At 37.5% G+C, this 23,033-nt stretch overlaps 1 protein-coding gene across 2 annotated transcripts in view; it reads left to right on the top strand.

Annotated features, from left to right (window-relative positions):
• LOC132092337 (NBAS subunit of NRZ tethering complex) overlaps nt 1–23,033 on the top strand; it is a 145,556-nt gene that overhangs the window by 118,587 nt on the left and 3,936 nt on the right. For both annotated transcript variants that reach the window (XM_059498516.1, XM_059498517.1), the window contains exons 49-51: nt 6,939–7,078; nt 9,577–9,721; nt 10,257–10,385. In XM_059498516.1, coding sequence (XP_059354499.1) covers nt 6,939–7,078; nt 9,577–9,721; nt 10,257–10,385 — 414 coding nt within the window. The remainder of the gene's footprint in view (nt 1–6,938; nt 7,079–9,576; nt 9,722–10,256; nt 10,386–23,033) is intronic.

Genomic DNA, 23,033 nt, shown 5'->3' on the forward strand with positions numbered 1-23,033 from the left:
CACCTAAAAATGTTTTTTTTTTTTTTTTTTCTTGGACTTCACATAGAATCAATCATCCCTGCCTCCCTCCGTACTTCCTTCCTTCCTTCCTTCCATTCTATCTATCTATCTATCTATCTATCTATCTATCTATCTATCTATCTATCTATCTATCTATCTATCTATCTATCTATCTATCTATCTATCTATCATTGTAGGTATCACTTAAACTCATCTTAACTTTTCAACTCATCATTGTCTAAATTAGGGTTGGGTGATGTCTACAAAATTGGCATCGGATGATGTCTACAGTGAAACACCGCGATGGACGATGACATCAGCAGGGGTATGGTTAGGGATTGTGGCCGAAGCATGAATCCCTATAATGCACAGAAAACAAATAATGATTCCTAACACGGTCTCTACACCAGACGCGAGTGACGCGGCACAACAAAATATTATAGAACCACTGATCTACGTGTAATAGAGATTCATTATATATAGATCAGATTATAGAACTTATTATAATCAGTGAGGCTGTCTACACTGGATGCAGTGCTACACGACAAAAAACTAATCCCAGACAAAAAAAACCGAATGCCATGTTCTATTTATAATTTGCTGACACAAATTTCAAATGATTTTCAGGTGTCGCTTTGTCGTGTCCAGTGTAGACAGACTTTAGCTGATGCGGCACAGTGTAACACGACAACTGTCACGTTCGGTGTAGACACGGTGTAACGGCTTTCTGTTTCATTATAGTACATAAAACTTAGCTTACCACATAAACCAAGTAAGGAGTGATGACTGAGGATGATGGCGAATGATTTGCAAATCCTCATCACCACTGACAAATATCTAATCTTGTAAAATTTGTTGTAAGTACTGCCGTTCTATAGTATAAACAGACAAATGTTACATGCAATCGCAAATCTCGAAAGTGAAAGTGAAACTAAAAAAAAAAAGTTTGTGCACTGAAAAGTAGTTTCAATGTCAGGCATAATAGTGGCTCCCTGATGCCCGAAATATATGTAGTATAATTACCCAGTGATATAACTGTGAGGGATTTCTCGTATTTATTCCCTTTAGGGGTTCCGTGTACGTCATTTTCTGATTGCTGGGGGTATGGTGGGGTGGGGGGATCACCATGTCGGCTTGACATCAACACCATCAGTGTGTGATGGTATCCCCTATTGGCCCAACCCTAGTCTAAATGTATTTTAGCATGACTGGAAGCCCTATTAACCAATCAGAATCCAGGACCTAAACTATCTGCCACAGGCTAACGTGGGAGTTCTGTGCAGCTGCCCGTCTTCTGCTGTTTTCTCTGTGATAGAGAGATCTGCTCTTTACTCTTCCTTTCAGAAGAAGAGAGCTTGTGTTTATGCCCTGAAATTCTCTTTACACCCACCTTTTTTACTCCTCTTTCGCCCCTCCCTATAATGAGTGGTCGTCTGTTGCCTATCAAATCAATTTGTCAGACAGTTTGTGAATGTGTGTGTGTGTGTGTGTGTGTGTGTGTGCGTGCACTTGCATGCCAAATTGTTTATGCCTGTGCATTGATGTGTAATCCTATTCATAAGCCTACAAACACATTTGGGCTAGCTAGCATGTCTAAATATAACTACAATCACAAGTACGAGCATATTCAGTTTGTCAATATGCACTTATAATGCCTAAATACTACAGTGATCAATAGAGATCCATCTCTTCGGCAACACTACTTCCTGTCTCCTTCCCAGTGCCAGCCTGACAGATTAGAAGCTTTGTAGCCATTGAAGTACGAACATGCCGAAAACAAAAGGGACCACTCTTGTTCTGTCCAGCTAAAGGCTGGTAATTACCAGCCAGCCATCTCTGATATATACAGCACCCAGAGAGCCGCAACTGTCAATGCCGTTTTGCTAACTGTCTGCTATTTTTGCATTTAGAGAGATGAGGCAAAACAACTGAAGAAGGCTTTATATTTCATTCAAGATGATTTTTCTTTCCACAGTCAGGCAGCCTTTTACTATTTGGTGCTATTTAACTAAAAGCTCCTCACGGTTGGAGTGGTATGTTTATGTGTGTGGGTAGGCAACCATTAACTGTCACAGGCTGAGATGGAGCCCAGCAGAGTTAAAAGGTGCAACTTGGTCCAACACAGCAAATGACTATGAGAATTTCCACATTGATGGACTCAAACGGATGTGCACACACTAACTAACCCTTAAATGTGCAGTTGTTGTGTTTCTGCATGTGGCAGGGAGATTTCCTGCAGGTGGGGGAGCATTGGAGTGGGTGGATGCCTTGAAGTGTGGCGTAGCTTGATGGCACCACTGCAAACTCATTCAATTTGTCTAAGGATCCCCCTCCACACAAACACACACAGATTGTCTTTTGGCGGCGTGGGCAGATGCTCTGAAAGCAGGGAGAATGGCTGCACCAGTGCGGTCTTTCTTCATCTCCCCTGGGGTGTGTTTTAAAGGATGATTGGATACGGGAGGGCGGAAAATATGTCATATTATTTTATTCTCATCTTTCCCTCCTGTTCTCACGCTGATTTGCGTGGACGTAGTTCAGTGAAACAGACCCGCTTTATTCCATATTTTGTCCTCTTCTAACCTCCCTGTCTCTCTCGTTCTTTCTCAGAAGTGTATGTTGGTGATTTTAGTGTGGATCTGTCTGGATATGCTTTCAGCACACGCTGTCATTGATTCTGGTTTAGGCTTATATTCTACTAAGTGAGTGCACTGACTAGCCTCTCTAGGGGAATTCTGCATTTGAAAGGTGAAGATGGTCACAGGAAACCTTCGACTTTGTCACTGATTAGCTTATGGGTTTTTTGACCTGCCATCTCTACCTGAGAATGTTGTCAAGGACATCGATGAAGCTTAGCAGAGGATTAGGCATTTAAAGTAGCACCTCAGATAAGTGAAGAGTTCTTTGCTAAAATCCCAGCCTGCTTTCTCTGCTGAAATATTGAAATATCATGCTCTACAGAAAGTTTCCAATTATTTGTAATTCTTTTTTTTCAGCCAAATTTTATATATTAAATTAAAATAATAGCTTTTTTTCTTCGTTTTTTTTTTTTTTTTTTGCTTTTTTCAAAACATTCATTCCTTGCAAAGTTGAAATTGTATATAATGTAAGGTTAATATTTTAAAGTGTGAAAATGTCTGGCGTTACTTTTGAGCACGTCATCTTGAGTGTTTCTTCTAGTTAAGGCACATCTTCTACTAAGTGTGCACTGACTAGTCTACCTAGGGGAATTCCAGAAGGCCAGTGGAACTGATTGATCTGGTGTGTTACTTTGTCACTGATTAGCTTTTAAGTTTTTCAACACAATCAACACTGAGAACATTGCCAGGGACATTGATGAAGTTTGGCAGAGAATTAGACATATAACCTCATTTAACCTTTTATATGTGCATTGTTCTCTGCTAAAACCCCAGCCTATTGCTGTTTGTATTTCATATAAACGAGAAGCAACAATTAGGCCAATTAATATGTGTTTATGTTCTTACCAAAACATTTTAATAGAAAACTGAAGAGCCCCGGAGGCCTTTGAACTGCAGGGCCTCAGTTTACCAGCTCCATTTATCCAATTAGGAGAGAGACTGATTGGTCTCTAGAATGCTTGCTGTGTTTAGGTGTTGCCTCAGTGATTATTCTCAGATCATAATAAATGTAGGTCAAACATGATTGGCTGTAATGGGTTTAATAGGCAGGTTATTAATCGTCTGAATGTGTAGGTTGGTGGTTGAATGGAATTATGGTGTTGAAAATATTCGGGCTGAGGTGTCAACTTGATTTTCACATCAGTGAATAACAGTGAGACAAGATACAGGGAGAGAGTGAAAGGAAGTGTGGGAATTAGAGACATTCAAGCCAATATGATGAAATTATTGCAATCTTTTCATTCACTCCATATACAGTCGTGGCCAAAAGTTTTGAGAATTACATAAATATTAGTTTTCAAAAAGTTTGCTGCTAAACTGCTTTTAGATCTTTGTTTCAGTTGTTTCTGTGATGTACTAAAATATAATTACAAGCACTTCATACGTTTCAAAGGCTTTTATCGACAATTACATGACATTTTTACAAAGAGTCAGTATTTGCAGTGTCGGCCCTTCTTTTTTCCAGGACGTCTGCAATTCGACTGGGCATGCTCTCAATCAACTTCTGGGCCAAATCCTGACTGATAGCAACCCATTCTTTCATAATCACTTCTTGGAGTTTGTCAGAATTAGTGGGTTTTTGTTTGTCCACCCGCCTCTTGAGGATTGACCACAAGTTCTCAATGGGATTAAGATCTGGGGAGTTTCCAGGCCATGGACCCAAAATTTCAACATTCTGGTCCCCGAGCCACTTCAAAAATTATCACTTTTGCCTTATGGCACGGTGCTCCATCGTGCTGGAAAATGCATTGTTCTTCACCAAACTGTTGTTGGATTGTTGGAAGAAGTTGCTGTTGGAGGCTGTTTTGGTACCATTCTTTATTCATGGCTGTGTTTTTGGGCAGAATTGTGAGTGAGCCCACTCCCTTGGATGAGAAGCAACCCCACACATGAATGGTGTCAGGATGCTTTACTGTTGGCATGACACAGGACTGATGGTAGCACTCACCTTTTCTTCTCCGGACAAGCCTTTTTCCAGATGCCCCAAACAATCGGAAAGGGGCTTCATCAGAGAATATGACTTTGCCCCAGTCCTCGGCAGTCCATTCACTATACATTCTGCTGAAGATCAATCTGTCCCTGATGTTTTTTTTGGAGAGAAGTGGCTTCTTTGCTGCCCTTCTTGACACCAGGCCATCTTCCAAAAGTCTTGGCCTCACTGTGCGTGCAGATGCGCTCACACCTGCCTGCTGCCATTCCTGAGCAAGCTCTGCACTGGTGGCACTCCGATCCCGCAGCTGAATCCTCTTTAGGAGACGATTCTGGCGCTTGCTGGACTTTCTTGGATGCCCTGAAGCCTTCTTTACAAGAATTGAACCTCTTTCCTTGAAGTTCTTGATTATCCTATAAATTGTTGATTTAGGTGCAATCTTAGTAGCCACAATATCCTTGCCTGTAAAGCCATTTTTATGCAACGCAATGATGGCTGCACGCGTTTCTTTGCAGGTCACCATGGTTAACAATGGAAGAACAATGATTTCAAGCATCACCCTCCTTTTAACATGTCAAGTCTGCCATTCTAACCCAATCAGCCTGACATACTGATCTCCAGCCTTGTGCTCGTCAACATTCTCACCTGAGTTAACAAAACGATTACTGAAATGATCTCAGCAGGTCCTTTAATGACAGCAATGAAATGCAGTGGAAGGTTTTTTTGGGATTAAGTTAATTTTCATGGCAAAGAAAGACTATGCAATTCATCTGATCACTCTTCATAACATTCTGGAGTATATGCAAATTGCTATTATAAAAACTTAAGCAGCAACCTTTCCAATTTCCAATATTTACGTAATTCTCAAAACTTTTGGCCACGACTGTATAAATATGGCTTGTTCCTAAATGATTGAAATTCATTTTACATAAGTTGCAACTCTGTATACATTTTGTTTCAGAAAATGTTGCATTTGAAAGGTACTATATGCATAAATGGTTGAAATTGAAAATTTGGCTCATTAACAATTATGTCTGCCAACATTAAAAGCCGAGCCTATTGAGCTGTATTATATATTTTATATACTATAGCCTTTTTGAAAATTTGTTTTTTGTGTGTCTTATTATTGTAACAGGTACAGTGTACCTTGTTATTTTACAGTGTCATTTATATTGTAGTTACGTATATTGTAGTTAATTTGCCATAGACTTGTAAATGTATTTTCTTGTGCGTACTTTAATGCTTTTTTTACATCTTGGCCAGGGGACTACAGATGAAAAATTGCCTTTTGGCTAATTCTGTATTTTTTAACCATGTTTGTTAATGTGATTTATGAAACTGCACTGTCCCCTTTTAAATAAACCATTAAAATAAAAAAAAATAAAAAAACTGAAAATGTATTTTTTTGCATTTATAGTGTACTTGGTTTAAAATTTTGAGGAGGATTCAAAAAAGTGTTTGTTCAAATAGACATGATGTTATTGTCCTGTGTATGGCACAAGTGGACGCATATTACATGTGTTTTATTACCTTTGTCACAATTGCAAACCAATACAGTTGTCATATCTCCTTTGGTTTTACTGCAACTAAGACCTCCCCCCTGAGTTTTCAGCTATATTCTGTCATTACTTGGAGCATGCTAGTACCTAGGCATGGAATGGCTCTGACTTTTTTTTGTGTTTCCCATCAGAAATCAGACATTTTCTCAGCTGTTAAATTGCGCTCACGTTGCACTGAAGGGAAATTAATTACTTTCTCTCTCCGCCTCTTTCTTTTTGAGGAGAACAAGAATAAGAGTCACCACAAGGGAGAATTCACTTCTTTTGCCTCAAAAGTCATTGCATTCTCTGTGTGTGTGTGTGTGTGTGTGTGTGTGTGTGTGTGTGTGTGTGTGTGTGCGCGCGCGCCAGTCTAGCTGTTTCAAGCCCTCTCTCCTACTCTTTCGATCTCAGTTTTTTTTTCTTCAATTTTAGCCCGTCTGCTATTCGTGCATTCTCCTGCCAGCTCTCTCCATCTGTAAACATGCTGTCTTTACCTTTTAGTACTGTAGCCTGAAAGATGTTCTGCCTCTCACAGATTTAGTATTGGCTTATGATTAGCTGATAAGCCAAATACTTTATCTTCTGCTTTCAGTCCCAAAGATTTGCATATTTACTGTTTGGTCATGCATTTTAGTCTTGTGCTTGATATAGCTGTTCAGTTCACAGTCCTAAAAACCAGGAAGAGAATTCGCATTTTCAAGCCATGGATTCCCTCAGAAAGTTTTAATGAGTCTGTTGTTAATGTTAACTTCCCCTTTAATTTTAATATTAATTTAAGACATAATATTAAGTCACGGAACTTTCTCTCTGCTTCCCTTCTTTTCTCAGTGTGAGATGAAAGATGTCGAGAGTGAGGACAAGCGATACTCTTTGTTCCTGGAACTCTTGGAGTCTAGCAGTAAATGGGAGGAGTTTCAACACCTTATGCTCCTCCTACAGGCGTGGCCACCAGTGACTGACAAGAGCAGGTGAGACTTTGGTGTTCACACTCGATTTCCAATATAAATATTCACTTCCTAAAAGTTATTATATAAGGTATAATGTACAGTCAGCAGGTCATTGTCACAAAATATTAATACAGACCAGACCAATTAAAACTACATTATCCCACTAATTACACAGATACTTAACAGATAAATAAAACGTAATTAAAAATTTTGGAGACATTTGCTCATTATACTAAATATTTGACTGTAAGAATGCTATGATTGACCAATCAGAAACAGGTATTTTAAAGAGACCAGTATGCGTGCAATATATATACATTTGCCACAAGCTGGATTTATTTTTCAAAATAATATCCTTATGAATCTCTGTTGTTCTTTGATTTTCTTTCAGAAATATTTATTTTTATATTTATATATACAGTACATATTTTCTCATTAGATGTCTTTGAATTAAAGTGCTGTAAGACCATTAAGTGTGATTGCAGGTTTGATGAGGTCAGTTCTGAATGAGTTTTTGAGGTTAAAGTTGAGGCTATCAGAGTTTGCGCTGATGATCGGAGAGCTGTTTTGTATTCAGATCAATAAATAGATACAGAGAATATAAGCCAGCCGATTATGCATTGTGCCACATTTTCAAATAGCTTGAGGTTTTTTGTTTTCATGAAGAGTTTAAAATTAACATTCTTAGAGAAGAACAAAGAGGGTTGTGTGTTAATGTGAGTTTTGGTGCGTTCGTCATTATGCTCTTTGGCATTTAAACAAAAGGTGAGTGCGATAGGGAGTCAACTGTAGAGAGGATAAAGGAGAGCTTGACTATACATTCATGTATTCACAGAAGTTCACATGTGACCATGTGCGCCATTTGTGTTTCATCTCTTAAGATTCAGATGGCACATTTGCTGTCTCCTGAACACCTGTCTTGTTGCTCCTCATTCTGTCTTGCTTTAGTAAGTCCCAGAAAAGGCCATCCGAATGGAAATCAATTGAAATCGACACACCGCAGAGCTCTGGGTAACAGTCTTTTCTTAGAGAATACAAGACACTGGCCACACCATGATCCTTTTAAAATATATCTTAATTTTTTTCCCATTAGAGCTCTGCAGTTTTCATTCAGTAGAACCGTTGCTTGTCGAGTCTTAAAGGGATAGTTCTGTTGTCTTTTACTCACCTTTATGTCATTTCAAAACTGTATGACTTACTTTCTTCTGTGAAACATAAAATAAGATTATTCTTTTGTTCCTACAATGGAAATTAATGGTCACCTGTTTGGCTACAAACATGCTTTAAAACATATTTTTTGTTGCACAGTAGAAAGTAAGTCATACAGTTTCAGAATGGCACATGGGGAGTAAAAGAAATTGTAATTTTTGGCTGAACTATTCCTCAGATTATTCTCCTAATGAGTTCACATCAAAGTTTTGGTGGTACTTTTAGTTTATATTCATGAGGTCTCCATAGATAAGACAATAAAAAAATGAAAATGATTATTCATTTACTCTAATGTCATTCTAAACTTGCTGTTGTTTTTCTATGAAATACAATATGAGAATTTTGTCATCTTATAGTGACCAGTTAAATTACAGAAAATGGCAAGAAAAAGAAAAACATAATAAAAGTGGTCTATGCCTCATATGCTATTATCTTCTGAAGTCATACGATAGCTTTGCATGATTTAAGTCAACTAAATGAAATATGGTAATGGCATAGATTGGATGTTAGTAATATCAAACATAATTGGGTTTTGCATTTCTTGTAACCAAAAACCACAAAGTCAAGCTTGCTTCAGTACCTGTGATTTGAGAGCTGTAGCAGCTCAACTTAAATGTCATTTTATGACTTTAGAAGACTTCTAATACAGTGCATGAGTTATATAGACTAATTTAAGGCACCTTTCATGGTGCTTTTATAGTTAAAATCATTTATAGAGAAGATCTAGGTGAAGATTCTTTGAAATTCTCTGTTTGTGTTAAAATGACAGCATATAGGTTTAAAAATATGTAAATGATGAGAGAATTTAGCATTTTTTTAGTGAACCATTCCTTTAAAGAAGTTTTCATAGCCAGTTCATGTATCTTTTAACTACTGTAATGAATGTAATTTAGTTTTCCAGGTTCCATGTAACTGTATTGTGTTACTATCTATAGTACTGTTGAACACATTCTGTGTATGAAAGGCCAACTTCAATTATAAGTGGAATCAGTGTGTGTGCGATTGCATTTGATTATGATAGTGTGTTAATCTCGGTTGGCAGTAGAGTTTGTTAAAATGCTTCTCTCATTTCTTGCAAGAGTTCAGGAGATAAGCATATGCACAGTTTTGTAGCTGCACGCTTGTAATATGCCATGATAATTATGACTGGATTATTTTTTAATTATACAGATGCATTCCTATTAAAAGTTTCACGGTGCCACATGAACATTCATGATTCTTATTTCATCTCATTGCATCTTTAACACTGGCCTGTTTTTACGTGTTGGTTTTTTGAACACCTTCAGACACCGGTGTCTCTCTCTAAACAGGTTGGAGACAGAGAAGAACCCCTGGGTGTGTCTTACATCCGCCCTGCTTGCATACTCCTCAAGCCTTGCTCAAATCAGCATTGGGAATGAGGTTCTAACTATGTGCCGATCGCTTTACCCGACCAAACACAAACTTAACCCCCAGGTAAGAGTGTGGCTGTCATCATCACTGCACACAAACAGCACTGACGGCAAGTTTAATGTCAAAAAAAGATACTGTGAAGATGCTGAAAATGCTCCTAACTTTGTATTTAAGGGAAGTCGTGGCCTAATGGTTAGAGAGTCGGACTCCCAATCGAAAGGTTGTGAGTTCGAGTCCCGGGCCGGCAGGAATTGTGGGTGGGGGGAGTGCATGTACAGTTCTCTCTCCACCTTCAATACCACGACTTAGGTGCCCTTGAGCAAGGCATCGAACCCCCAACTGCTCCCCGGGCGCCGCAGCATAAATGGCTGCCCACTGCTCCGGGTGTGTGCTCACAGTGTGTGTGTGTGTTCACTGCTCTGTGTGTGTGTGCATTTCGGATGGGTTAAATGCAGAGCACAAATTCTGAGTATGGGTCACTGTACTTGGCTGAATGTCACTTCATTAGATCTTCCTGTAACATGTTACTGTGAGTTCAGATCTGCTACAGTATGTTGATTGTAGCGTGACATTCACTCTTCACTTGTGTTTATTTTAGTGCGTTGGGTACATTTCGTCTCTGCTGTTGAACGCTGGGATTAAGCTGGCCGCTCTGAAGCTGATGACAGAGAATGACGATGAGCATCTGCGCACACTGACCCAGGATCAGATCAAAAGCATCACTGATGTAAGTTTCATTCTGACTGCGTTTTCTCTCGCCCCATGGTTAAGTAACCACAAAGTGGACCTTTTGAGAATTCTGTTTCCATTTCATGCATTTCCCTTCATTATGTGTTTTCTGGGAACCTAATCCGTGACTTTGGCATTTCCAGTTTAACACTCTAACAGGCGATGTACAGGAACAATGTTTTAATTAAAGCTAAAATGATTTGATTTGATAATTTGAATCTTCATTTTGAAGAACCGATGCTGATTCTTTAGTTCCAACATCACTCTTTTAGTCTATGCTGTTTTCTGTTGATGTGTAAATAAAACATCACTAAACCTTACTAGTAGCATGCCTGGAGTTAAATCTTTACATTTCAACGACGAATAGTTATATTAATAAAAAAACTGCCTTATGCAACACAATTTTCATTTAAATTTCAGTTTTTCATTATTTTTTTTTTATACATTTCAATTAATGAAGTTTTTTTTATTTAATTTTAGTTTAAGTTAACAATACCAACATTGCTGCACTTATTATAATGAGAGCGGTAGCCACATTGTTCACTTGCAGAGCAGGTTTAAAACTATTTAAAATTACATTAAATTGATAGATTAATCAGAATTAATTATCAAAAGGTTTAGTGAAGTTAACAAAGTTGAGAAGGTTACAGATTGAAGAGTATTTTACCAGGCCATTTTATTCATTCAGCATTTTTTAAAGTGGCCTCCAGGTTGTGTATTGGAAGTTGGAAGTATTTCTGTCCTATTTGAAAAAAAGGGATGTCATTCACAACCCATTGCTGGCCAGTTCTAATGGTCAAAGGTGTATTCTTTTCAGCTAACCACCGCTGTCACTAGTAATGTGGATTCAATATAACTAAACTAACTGTTGACACAAGAATGGACTTTGAATCAGATATGTGCTATCAGAGCTCTGACTGTAACCTCTATCTCTCACTGACTGCAGGTCAGATAAAAGCCAAGCCCTCACAGCGCCATCACTTAGTTTATCCTCTCAGCTCTGCTAGAGGGCTAGATAAGCAATAGCTGTTGTCGGAATGGCTACACATTAATACAGGTAGACTCTTCCCAGAGACCTTGGAAACATGATTTGATTAATTAGCATTTTTCTACACGCTTTTAATCTAAAGCAACTTACAAACGTAAAAATTTTGAAGGGGTGATAATTTCCTGGATCTTTTGAAATAAGAGTTTCAAAACTTCATTCCCAATACATTTATTAAAAATAAGATGTAAAAACGGTCTTTCTGAATTTGCTGAAGTCAGTTGGATTGATAGATTAGTTTATGACAGCCCACATTTACATGTCAGATGGTGTAAATATTCAGTAAATGAATCCACTGTGAAGCAAAGAGGACCAAGTCTGACAGTTACTAACACCAAACACCTAATGATAGAAGTAACGTGGAAAATCTGTCTAAACCTGTGACTGTGTGCACTTGTATATCCTTCCAAAGGATCCTAACGTTCAGATCGAGAATATGAAGTTTGTTTTTAACAAGGCCCCTTATCATAGCCTGATCATAGAGCACAGCTTGAACCACTACGCTACCACCACAGCTCACCGCGATGCTGTTAGGGTTCATGTAAAAATTCATCATAGCCCAAATACTGACTAGGGAACTGACTGGATAAGCTGGGTCTCAGAAGGATCAATTAGAGCTCACATTCTCACTGACTCTAGATCAGATAAAGCCATGAAACTGAGAAGAGCTCACTTAAAATGAGGGTAATCTCCTTCTCTCGGGGTAAGGGTGATGTGCTTTCATCTCCAAACCTGGCAGAGAGATAGAGGAAAGCCAGAAAGAAAGGAATAGGTGAATTTGAGTATGCTGTTGACTTTTTTTTTTTTTTTTTTTTTTAGTTATTCATTCTGAGCTAACAAGATGCTTTGTATGTGTGTGTGTGTGTGTGTGTGTGCGTGCTCGTGTTTTTGTGTGCACATACTTGTATATGCTTCAGTTGTGGTGTTCTAAAGTATTGTGCCTGATCATGAATTGTGGTTGTATTAATATCATTGTGCAAATACCATGAATTTGTGTATTGTGCAGGAAATGTGTATTTTTATGTCTCTTTTTATGGTGCAGTGGTGTATTATGAACTCGTACTTATGAACGATAGCTCTCAAGATTCACTTCATTTTAATATTGATTCATTAATGCACCAAAGTGAGGAATTTGGGACAGATATGTACTACTAGTACATATTTGTACTAGTAGTACATATTTTTAAGTATTCACAATATTATCGTTCTATTTCTGTGCATAATTTGTTTACAAATCCTTACATTATATATATATATATATATATATATATATATATATATATATATATATATATATATATATATATTATTATTATTATTATTATTGAAAACCTGAACAAATTATTCTTTTTTTTATTATACAATTTATGTTATACCATTAATCACATTTATTCGTAGGACAATTAATTAATCAAACAAAATGTTGTGATTTGTGGTTTGTGTCTTGTTCTTCTGTGTTGTGGTAGCCAGTAAGTTTATCTTGTTGTAATCTATCAGCACAATCTGATTTCAGTGCTAGAGGGAATTTGCTTCCCCTCTGAATGCTCAAGACATTGATTTATTTAGTAACCCTCCTGCCATACTCCAGCCTCGGCACACACACACACACACACACGTACAAACAGCGTGTCCTCGTTTCCCCTTCTAAACTGTTGCTTACTGAAAGCCTGACATTTTGCTGCATTCTCAGAAGAGTAGTTGCAGCTGTCATAATGTTAGATGTTTTTTTTTTTATTAATTTATTTTATTAACCTCTTCCAATGTTAAAACACATTAAGATCACTGTAAAACTAATTCCAAACAACATCTTTTCCCACTTGGGGTTGCATACGTGATTAAGCGAGATCTTCCAACCAATGATGCCATTACACAGGAACGAATGGCAACGTGTCATCTTCTCAAAAGTAATCAAGTATCATTCACCTTTGACTACTTCAGCTCTGTCTTCTCCACACATATTCGGTCACACCTCAGCCCCTGTGCTTCCTTTTTCCTCACCGATTATATTTGAATAGACTCATCAATGCCAGTCAATTGGCTTTCTTTACCGGGAGCAATTAAGTACTGCTCACCCCGTCTCTGTTTGTATTGGGCGATCTGATGTGCATTGTTCTCGCTCATAATAAGCTTGTGTTTTATAATGGACTTATTGCTGCAGAATATGAATCATGTTGAATAAGCATGGCTTTTATTATTCTCTGTGATGAGGTTGTTTTTTATGGAGATTATTTTGTTTAATTAAGAACAACAATCGAAAATAGAGGGGAAATTTTGAAGTTATTATGTAGGTTATTGTGTTCATTTATTATATATTTTTTCCCTACAATTTTAAGTGGCCTGTTATTAATTTTTTCTAGTTATGCACTGCATGTGTCTGTTTGTTTAATATGACAGTCGTGTCTGTCGTGCTATTGAAATTATCTTGTAAAACATTTGTACAGGCGACACCGCTCCACTGACAAGAAAGCTTCAATTACAACGTTCAAAGCAAATTGATGTAAAAATTAAATTTGAAGGAATAGTACACGGTCAGAATCTGTCAGACTAGGCAGATTTGATCCTAGAGATGTAAGGAGACCACCATTAAGACGATCACTTCTTAATTTTCTTCTCCGCAGGAGTTTGCTCGATCCGATGTGTGCATAGACCTGGTCTTTCTAAGAAATCACAGTTCAGTAAATGTGAATGAATGGGTCTGTAATGTGAAAAAAGAGGACATGAAAGAAAGGGACAGTAGTCGACAGTTCGGCTGAATGATTTTGTTATAGGCCATTTTTAAAAGGGTCATTCTTTTCTTTTTTCAATCAGTGCCAGCATTCAGCAAAATCTCCCAGAAGCTATTTTGCTGGGAAATTGTTGGCACTTCAACACTTCCACCTTTATGTATTTTTAGTTCTCAGTCCATTACCTTTACTTTAGAACAATTTCCGACTGAAATTTTTATTATTTTTTTGTCATTATTGATTCAGAGAAATTCTGTCAACTCAGCACAGGTATCAAGTCAAGTCACCTTTATTTATATAGCGCTTTAAACAAAATACATTGCGTCAAAGCAACTGAACAACATTCATTAGGAAAACAGTGTGTCAATAATGCAAAATGATAGTTAAAGGCAGTTCATCATTGAATTCAGTGATGTCATCTCTGTTCAGTTAAATAGTGTCTGTGCATTTATTTGCAATCAAGTCAACGATATCGCTGTAGATGAAGTGACCCCAACTAAGCAAGCCAGAGGCGACAGCAGCAAGGAACCGAAAAATGGAGAAAGAAACCTTGGGAGAAACCAGGCTCAGTTGGGGGGCCAGTTCTCCTCTGACCAGACAAAACCAGTAGTTCAATTCCAGGCTGCAGCAAAGTCAGATTTTGCAGAAGAATCATCTGTTTCCTGTGGTCTTGTCCTGGTGGTCCTCTGAGACAAGGTCTTTACAGGGGATCTGTATCTGGGGCTCTAGTTGTCCTGGTCTCCGCTGTCTTTCAGGGCAGTAGAGGTCCTTTCTAGGTGCTGATCCACCATCTTGTCTGGATACGTACTGGATCCGAGTGACTGCAGTGACCCTCTGATCTGGATACAGACTGGATCTGGTGGCTACGGTGACATCGTAATAAGAGAGAAACAGACAAATATTAGCGGATGCCATTCTTCTAATGATGTAGCAAGTACATAGGGTGTTATGGGAAGTGTTCCTGGTTCCGGTTAACCTAATTAATGCAGCCTAAAAATCCTTTAACGGATTTGGATATTAAAAGCATATTAGTATTTTATATGTAAACCAGGTTAAAGAGATGGGTCTTTAATCTAGATTTAAACTGCAAGAGTGTGTCTGCCTTTCGAACAATGTTAGGTAGGTTATTCCAGAGTTTAGGCGCCAAATAGGAAAAGGATCTGCTGCCCGCAGTTGATTTTGATATTCTAGGTATTATCAAATTCCTTGAGTTTTGAGAACGTAGCGGACGTAGAGGATTATAATGTAAAAGGAGCTCATTCAAATACTGAGGTGCTTAACCATTCAGGGCTTTATAAGTAATAAGCAATATTTTAAAATCTATACGATGTTTTATAGGGAGCAAGTGCAGTGTTGACAGGACCGGGCTAATATGGTCATACTTCCTGGTTCTAGTAAGAACTCTTGCTGCTGCATTTTGGACTAGCTGTAGTTTGTTTACTAAGCGTGCAGAACAACCACCCAATAAAGCATTACAATAATCTAACCTTGAGGTCATAAATGCATGGATTAACATTTCTGCATTTGACATTGAGAGCATAGGCCGTAATTTAGATATGTATTTGAGATGGAAAAATGCAGTTTTACAAATGCTAGAAACGTGGCTTTCTAAGGAAAGATTGCGATCAAATAGCACACCTAGGTTCCTAACTGATGACAAAGAATTGACAGAGCAACCATCAAGTCTTAGACAGTTTTCTAGGTTATTACAAGCAGAGTTTTTAGGTCCTATAATTAACACCTCTGTTTTCAGAATTTAGCAGTAATAAATTACTCGTCCTCCAGTTTTTAATATCGACTATGCATTCCATTAGTTTTTCAAATTGGTGTGTTTCACCGGGCCGCGAAGAAATATAGAGCTGAGTATCATCAGCATAACAGTGAAAGCTAACACCATGTTTCCTGATGATATCTCCCAAGGGTAACATATAGAGTGTGAAGAGTAGCGGCCCTAGTACTGAGCCTTGAGGTACTCCATACTGCACTTGTGATCGATATGATACATCTTCATTCACTGCTACGAACTGATGGCGGTCATATACGTACGATTTAAACCATGCTAATGCACTTCCATTAATGCCAACAAAGTGTTCAAGTCTATGCAAAAGAATGTTGTGGTCAATTGTGTCAAACGCAGCACTAAGATCCAATAAAACTAATAGAGAGATACACCCACGATCAGATGATAAGAGCAGATCATTTGTAACTCTAAGGAGAGCAGTCTCAGTACTATGATACGGTCTGAATCTTGACTGGAAATCCTCACATATACCATTTTTAATTGTGAGGATACCACCTTTTCTAGTATCTTGGACAGAAAAGGGAGATTCGAGATTGGTCTATAATTAACTAGTTCTTTGGGGTCAAGTTGTGGTTTTTTGATGAGAGGCTTAATAACAGCCAGTTTGAAGGTTTTGGGGACATATCCTAATGACAATGAGGAATTAATAATAGTCAGAAGAGGATCTATGACTTCTGGAAGCACCTCTTTTAGGAGCTTAGATGGTATAGGGTCTAACATACATGTTATTGGTTTAGATGATTTAACAAGTTTATACAATTCTTCCTCTCCTATAGTAGAGAATGAGTGGAACTGTTCCTCAAGGGGGTCTATAGTGCACTGTCTGATGCGATACTGTAGCTGACGGCTGAATGGTTGCAATTTTATCTCTAATAGTATCGATTTTGGAAGTAAAGTAGTTCATAAAGTCATTACTGCTGTGGTGTTGGGAAAGGTCAACACTTGTTGAGGCTTTATTTTTCGTTAATTTAGCCACTGTATTGAATAAATACCAGGGGTTATGTTTGTTTTCTTCTAAAAGAGAAGAAAAGTAATCGGATCTAGCAGTTTTTAATGCTTTTCTGTAGGATAGGTTACTTTCCCGCCAAGCAATACGAAATACCTCTAGTTTTGTTTTCCTCCAGCTGCGCTCCATTTTTCGGGCTGCTCTCTTTAGGGTGCGAGTATGCTCATTATACCATGGTGTCAAACTGTTTTCCTTAACCTTCCTTAAGCGTAAAGGAGCAACTGTATTTAAAGTGCTAGAAAAGAGAGAGTCCATAGTTTCTGTTACATCATCAAGTTGTTCTGAGGTTTTGGATATGCTAAGGAATTTGGATACATCAGGAAGATAACTAAAAAAGCAGTCTTTTGTGGTAGAAGTGTTGGTTCTTCCATACTTGTAACAAGAAGTAGAATTTACAATTTTGGCTATATGAAGTTTGCACAAAACTAAACAATAATCTGAGATATCATCACTTGGCTGCATAATTTCAACACTATCGACATCAATTCCATGTGACAGTATTAAATCTAGAGTATGATTTCGACAATGAGTAGGTCCTGAAACGTGTTGTCTAACCCCAATAGAGTTCAGAATGTCTAATTAAGTCTGTCTGGTGCCCTGGTGGCCTGTATACAGTAGCCAGTACAAACATAACAGGGGATTTATGATTAACATTTGTTTCTCTGGATAATGTTATATGTAGCACCATTACTTCAAACGAGCGGCTCATGTTTATAACAGTAATCTTGGGGGGTGGACTCATTTAAAATAATGTAATCATCAGGTTTTAGCCAGGTTTCTGTCAAACAGAGCACATCTATATTATGATCAGTGATCATATTATTTACAAAAAGTGTTTTCGTAGAAAGGGATCTGATATTCAATAAGCCAAGCTTTATAATTTGTTTATCCGTATTGCATCTGTTTTTTATTTGTTGAACCTCAATTAAATTGTTAATCAATTTTCAATTAAATTTTCTAGTTCGGGGAACAGACACAGTCTCTATAGTGTGATATCTAGGTGAAAGAGTCTCTATGTGCTGAGAATAAGCTGACCTCTGTGACGTGAGGCAGCTCGCAGACGGTTGGTTTAGCCAGTCTGTCTGCTTCCTGACCTGGGCCCCCGTTAGTCAAGTATAAACACTAAAACTATTTGCCATATTTCTAGAGAGAAGAGTGGCGCCACCCCGGGAGGGATGAAGACCATCTCTTTTCAACAGGTCAGGTCTACCCCAAAAGCTCGTTCAATTGTCTTTGAAACCTATGTTATTCTGTGGGCACCACTTAGACATTCAGCCATTGAGTGATGACAATCTGCTATGCATCTCATCACCACGGTAAGCAGGGAGGGGACCAGAGCATATTACAGTGTCTGACATCATGTTTGCAAGTTCACACGCCGGCATGAATAACAATCTTACTGTATTTACGTTTGGCATTAGCCAGCACTTTTAAATTTGCCAAGATGTCAGGCGCTCTGGCTCCCGGTAAACATTTGACTATGGTGGCTGGTGTCTCTATATTCACGTTCCGTACAATAGAATCACCAATAACTAGAGCACTTTCATCAGGTTTCTCAGTGGGTGCATCACTGAGTGGGGAGAACCTGTTTAATGTTTTGATCGGAACAGAAGAGCGGTGTTTTGACCCACGACTACGCTGCCTCACTGTCACCCAGTTGCCCTGCTGCAGGGGCTCTGTTGCCGGAACCGAACAATGTACAGGAATCCCTGAGCTAGACGCATCCAAAGCCGTATCTAGAGCCCTAACATTCTTACTGTCCTCAATTAAAGTTTGGATGTGTGTCTCTAATTCTGAAATCTTCTCTGTCAGCCTAACTATTTCCCTGCATTTATCACATGTGAATCCCTCATCTGCGACAGAGATAGATAAACTGTACATGTGGCAAGAGGTGCAAATAACAATAGCAGGAGAAGCCATTACTCACCGTGCTTGATGAAATATTCTTACTGCGGTTGTTTGATGAACTTGTGAAAAACTGGAGCGAGGGAGAGGAGAGGAGAAAAGAAAACAGCGATAGGTTCGAATGAAAACGCTACTGACAAGCTAACGAGTGCTAACACTTTGTAGGTGTACTGCACTCACGGATTCAAAAAAAGGTATAAAGGTAGCCTCTTGTTTCCGATCGTTTTCATATTTTGTCTTGTCACATCTATTCTTTTGGAGTCCCGTGTTGTTTATCTATTCAGAGGCCACCAAAAAAAGATCTGTCATTTACCAGATTAAAAATAAATAACATTTTATTATGTAATAATGCATAAAATTGGTTAAAAGTCACCGTTAAATCAATTATAATTTCTATTTCAAATACATTGTTCTTTTGAACTCAATCATTAAAGAATTCTGAAAATAAATGATCACGGTTGTTGCGTAAAAACATAAAACTGGAGGCTAGAGTTTTTATAACATATTATTAAAATAAAGGTTAATGTTAATTCATAATGTAACAGTTGTTAATTTTTAATGAATGTTTGTTCATAATACAGTAACTGATGTTAATCATTTGTATTAGTGTATGTATAAATACCTTTTATCTAGATTCATAAATGCTGTATTGAAAACTGTTAGTTTAGAAAAAGGAATAAAAGAAGGCAAAGAAGTTGCAACATACAAATGGTAGAAATAAAAAAACCTTTTGCAACATATGTTCTTGTTAGATTAATGTCACATTAAAAAAATCAAGCATTACGTATCTAATGGATAAAAATAGAACACGACAGAAAATTTACAAAGATGTCTGTCCAAGTGAAAGATTATTTGCAGCACAGCCTCTGAATCTATTAAAGATTAAACTCTCTCTAAAATGCAGGTGAACTCAAAAAATTCTGTTGATCCCTTTACATTGCAGTCATTCGGTCTCTTCCTGTCGAAGTACTCTGTTCTTGGCCAAAATACAGTACACTGCAATGTGGACCAGACTTCTCAGTGAGTCTCTGTTATTGTGAATATCTTTTCTAGCTCCCTTTGGTTTAACCTTCTCTGATTTGCATCTAATTAGATTGTTGCTGAGCACCAATATGAGGGTAATAGTTGGTGGTTATATATTTCTCATCCACTCCCTCCTTCACCGCTGTCGTCTATAATAATAAAATCGCTTGGTGTTTTCAGGAGGGCTGCTCTGAAACCGCTACTGCAGAGACCCAGCTGTGTTTTGGACCCTCTCTTCGTCCTACTCTGTCCTGATCCAAACCAGCTTTATGATTTAAACGATAAAAGTAAAGCAAAGCATGCATCATTTATGACACTCCGTCATTCTGATTAAAGCTGCGATGCAACCAGCACAAAAGACAAAAAACTAAACAAAAAGAAACATACATTTTTAACGAGCTCTTCCCATATTCCTTGGGTGCATTAGCAGATATTAGAGAACAGTATGCGGATTTGTAAATAGACTGTTAATGTGCCGTTTTATTTGTGAGAACAAAATGTCCATACAGGAATAGAAAAAAACTGAATCACTTATGAATAGTCTCCACAACAAAATAGCTTAATAAACAACTAAATAATGTCTTAATGAAAAGAAGGCAGGGTTACAGGATCATAAATATCATTAGCTCACTATAAATACTATGATATAAAAAACACACGTTTGTGTATGTGTGCACAATTATGCTTTTAATCAGTTTATCTTGGATACATGGATACAGTGCCAATAACAAACATGCATCCAGACTGACACACACCATAGACACCCCGAGCGAGTATTCTGGATCAATGGGTTTACCTTTTTCGGGGATTTTATAAGATTATGGTCTGAAATATTTATAGCTGTGTGTGTTCATGTTTCTGACTTCCAGTGTTATCAAAGTAGCTTCATTAACCTCACCGCTGGGGCCTTTAAAGGACATTTCCCAGTAACAAAAATCAAGCCGTTTTCTTTTCCACTTTCCACTCCATTTGTTACCACTGATTGTTATGAGCAGTATATTCAGCCTTAATCAAATATTGTTTGTTCAGCTTGACAAGTTTTTTCTTGCCATTTTTGCCATTTTGGAAGACAGAGGTACATTTCCTCACTCTCTCTTCTCTCCTATTGATGTATGTTCCAAATAATGATGTTGTTCCAAACCTGTTTAACCTTTCCTCTGCAGAACACAAAATAAGATATTTTGGGGTACAAATAGCAATGGATCCCATTGAATTACATTGTTTTGCCAAATAAATCAAGTAGATAGATCCCATTCTGTTCATTTTCTGTGCTTGTCCGTCCAGAGGAGAGCAATAGCACCGATCCGCTATCTGTCTTATTCTCTGTTTCTGACACATACTTACTGCCTTGCCAACGACTCCTGGCTGGCCATCCATACATAAATTCATCCATCCATTCCTCCATACATGCATCGACCCATCTATCCCTTATTGCTTCCCTTTTTTCTTACTTCCTTTTTACCTTATTCCCTCCTCGCTTACTAATGTGTATTCCTCAGTTCTTTTTCTTTCTTTCTTTCTTTTTTCTTTATGTATGTGTGTGTGTGTGTGTGTGTGTGTGTTTATATATATATATATATATATATATATATATAGCATTTATGTGTATAATATATAATATACACATAAATTATATGATATATATATCCTTTCTTCCAAATGATCTATCAATCTAAGATAGATAGATAGATAGAAAGACTTAATTTGGAAGAAAGGATATATATCAAATAATGTAGTTGCATGGAAAAAGGTAGGTTTGAACATAAATTAATAAATAATATCTGCTTTTATTATTATTGGATAATGATTGCCTTAAGAAGCCTAAGAAAAATAAGCTGTAAGAAGAAAATGTGGTTAAATAGAAAATTGCTGTCGATCAGAAATGCTTTTTTTTTCTTTCTTTTTTATAAAAAAAAAAACTAAAGTCATTTACTTTCTTTGTTTTACAAATTTGGTAAGTGCTGGTCAACGTTGGCAAATTAGACTGGTTTGTGCTTTGAGAAATGTTTTATCTCGTGGGTTTCAGTTTTTATCTCTCCTCATATTCAACTTTAAAACTGTTTGTTCTTTGTTAGATAGTCTAAGGCTCACATTCTATTTGTTTATTACATTTTCTACATACCGGTAATTGAGTTTCACTTTAGATTCATTAAAAATTGTTGCTTATAATAAATGTTGTTTATAATGAATGCCACTATAATTTGTTTATTTTAAACTTTTATATAAATAGATTTAACATTTATTCTTGAATGCAGTTAATTATAAAATGTCTTATCAATATTTTTTTCCCAGTCTGACTTAGATTCAGGTGTGACTTTTTAATCTGGAAAATTCGGTATATGCTACTGTATAAGTGAGTGCTATTTGCATCCCTTCTCTCTCATTTTTCTCCTTGAAATGATCAGAAATAGAGTTCCAGTAAAGGAAAATGAGAAATTGCTCTCATCTGTCTGTTGGAAGAAGGTGATGAGTAGAATATCTTAACAGCACATTACTGCTTTCTCATATTCACATCTTCATTCCTTTCAAATGAAGAAAAATTCAAATGATTTTTCACAAGCCACATCATTTTTATCATCGGCATCCATTTGAAACATTATAGGCCATGTGCCAGCTCTCTCTTCTCCTTCATGCTGTTTTTCGCTTTCTCTGTTTCCCTCCATCTTTATGAAGTGGTTTCTACAGCTGGCTGATCTTTCTTCACAGTTCAGCGCTCGACATTTTAGCTCTGACTCTCTCTATGCTCTTCCCTTTTCCCTTCATCCTCTTATTTTCTTCCCTCTCTCCCTCCTTCCATCCTCCTCTCTCAATTTCTCTAACACACTCTTTCTCTGTTTTTCTCTCTCTCTTGCTTTCTCAAATTGCACTTGCTGTTCTTCGACCTTTTAGCTCCGTCTGTGCCGTCTCTAACGACTCTCTAAAGACGTCTTGGCTGGAAAGGAGAAATAAGAGTGAAAAACTACACAAGGCTTTGAGCAGGGGGAAGAGAAATTCACCACCACATACACAAGAAACTATCTGTCAACATAAGAGTAAATAGTTTTAATGTCAAAAATTATTAATTGCAAGTAAGACGTAGATGATTATACATTAAAAGGATATTTTCATTGCTGTGGTCTCAACTTGAAACTTGTAATAATGCA

This window comes from Carassius carassius, chromosome 18 (assembly GCF_963082965.1).
Source record: "Carassius carassius chromosome 18, fCarCar2.1, whole genome shotgun sequence".
NCBI lineage: Eukaryota > Metazoa > Chordata > Actinopteri > Cypriniformes > Cyprinidae > Carassius > Carassius carassius.